The sequence below is a fragment of the Sphaeroforma arctica genome (genome assembly GCF_001186125.1).
Source record: "Sphaeroforma arctica JP610 unplaced genomic scaffold supercont1.1015, whole genome shotgun sequence".
NCBI lineage: Eukaryota > Ichthyosporea > Ichthyophonida > Sphaeroforma > Sphaeroforma arctica.
In genome coordinates, this window is record NW_014039543.1 from 15,463 (window position 1) to 16,788 (window position 1,326).

General features: G+C 39.1%; 1 protein-coding gene across 1 annotated transcript in view; it reads left to right on the forward strand.

Moving 5' to 3' along the window:
- Positions 1-740, forward strand: part of SARC_09676 (hypothetical protein) — a gene marked incomplete at its 3' end in the record, with an annotated part of 3,985 nt that extends 3,245 nt beyond the window's left edge. The window contains exon 4 of the mRNA XM_014296303.1: positions 590-740. Coding sequence (XP_014151778.1) covers positions 590-740 — 151 coding nt within the window. The remainder of the gene's footprint in view (positions 1-589) is intronic.
- Positions 741-1,326: the final 586 nt, after the last annotated feature.

The following is a 1,326-nucleotide window of genomic DNA, read 5'->3' on the forward strand; positions in this document are numbered from 1 at the left end:
TATATATATACCTATATACTATGTATATATATAATTTGGTCTGTCGTTTCAGTTATAAAGTATCAGTTATAAGACTATTAGTATACGATGAATGATTGATTTAGCGAGTGTAGTGGTGCTCAGAGACCTAGAGTCAGAAGATGGCGGTCCAAGGTTCCATCAGCAGTTCTATCTATGGATGTACAGTTTTGTACGGAGTACGTTGTCTAGTAATGGTCTATTTGTTATATACTGTTGTGTGCAGGCATTGCTCTTTAAAAATCAAGTTACACTTAAGCAATATGCTGTCTGTCGCCTGATATACACATTACACCATCTTGAACATAAACGTGAGATGCTTGTTATTGTGTCCGCGTATGTCTGTTAATTTGGTCCTAGTTAGTGCGAATAATATGATAAACATTGCCATACCCTTAACGAGATACTTTTAGTATACGTACATGCATGAAACTTCCGTACTCTGGTGCATATCAATTCACATCCTAGGTAGTGTCATAGCTATGTATTTCGTGGATATGCGCTTGATGTATACCTTCTCTGTTAGTATTGAATGTGATGACTGTTGACACGTGCTTGTAATCGTATACAGTTTCGGTTCGGCGGATAACATGGTAGACATCAGTAACGTACTGTTTGTTGCCAGGGACATCTTCGATAGTTGTACCACTGCGAAACAGGGGAGGAAGAAGGTCATCTTCTACACGTGCAACGACGATCCGCAATCAGGTATGCTGTTTTGAGTATGTATTGGTGGTAATTAGGGACGCTTCTCGAGATTTAGGAAACAATCAGGTATTGAATTGGGTTGAATTTGATATTAATCAGGTACATTCGATGGAGGTGTGTTAGTTGTTGTGAACCAGAGACTCGATTTGCGTAGTATATCTACGTATATATTCACGTGCTAGTCGAATCGACATGTATAGTTTCGGTATAAAATGCTATATTGGATGCCTCAGGCGACCAGTTACTCTATTTGTATATTGATGTGTTTTGTTGAGTCCTTATTTCCAGTTGCCAGTGATATACATATTCACCCTATGCCACATGTGCGGTATGCTTCAAACTAACGATTGAACCCCCGTTTTATGTTCCGGATGTGGTTGTTAAGATATGTATTCGTGCACTAGTTTTCCTTCACCTATGCGGTGAATACGACCTGATTCAGATACACTCTTTGTTTTTATTTATGTATGTATTCGGGTGCCTCTGGATCTGACTGCTGTGCATAAGTAAACCTAAGTTGTGTCGTTTGTGTAGCATGTCAGGTGCTGATTCAATGTTCAAGTGTATTCAGATGAGTCCATGCATAAACTTCTGCAAAGC